At 62.0% G+C, this 213-nt stretch overlaps 1 protein-coding gene across 1 annotated transcript in view; it reads right to left on the bottom strand.

The window, feature by feature from the left end:
* ETH_00040845 (uncharacterized protein) overlaps positions 1–73 on the bottom strand; it is a gene marked incomplete at both ends in the record, with an annotated part of 1812 nt that extends 1739 nt beyond the window's left edge. Inside the window, one exon of the mRNA XM_013375018.1 lies at positions 3–73. Coding sequence (XP_013230472.1) covers positions 3–73 — 71 coding nt within the window. The remainder of the gene's footprint in view (positions 1–2) is intronic.
* Positions 74–213: the final 140 nt, after the last annotated feature.

Here is a 213-nt window from a genome sequence, read left to right as displayed (position 1 = left end):
CCCGCGGCATTGCCCGCCTCTCTACGCGGGAGGACCTCCTCAGCTGCAGATTCCACAAAGACGAGGCAGACATAACATTACCACAATATATAGGAGGCATGCTGCAGGCCAACGCAGGGAGCTGCTGCGCTAGTCGCTGCTCCACAGCCCCTTGAAAAGTGACTGAGCCAGCGCGGTCCTCTAGGGCGCCGGCCCCAGCAACAGCAACGCCCC

The sequence above is a fragment of the Eimeria tenella genome, genomic scaffold, assembly GCF_000499545.2.
Source record: "Eimeria tenella Houghton genomic scaffold, Eth_scaff2482, whole genome shotgun sequence".
In the NCBI taxonomy this organism is placed as follows: domain Eukaryota; phylum Apicomplexa; class Conoidasida; order Eucoccidiorida; family Eimeriidae; genus Eimeria; species Eimeria tenella.
The sequence above is the reverse complement of the archived record's forward strand: the minus strand, read 5'-3'. Positions and strand labels throughout refer to the sequence as shown.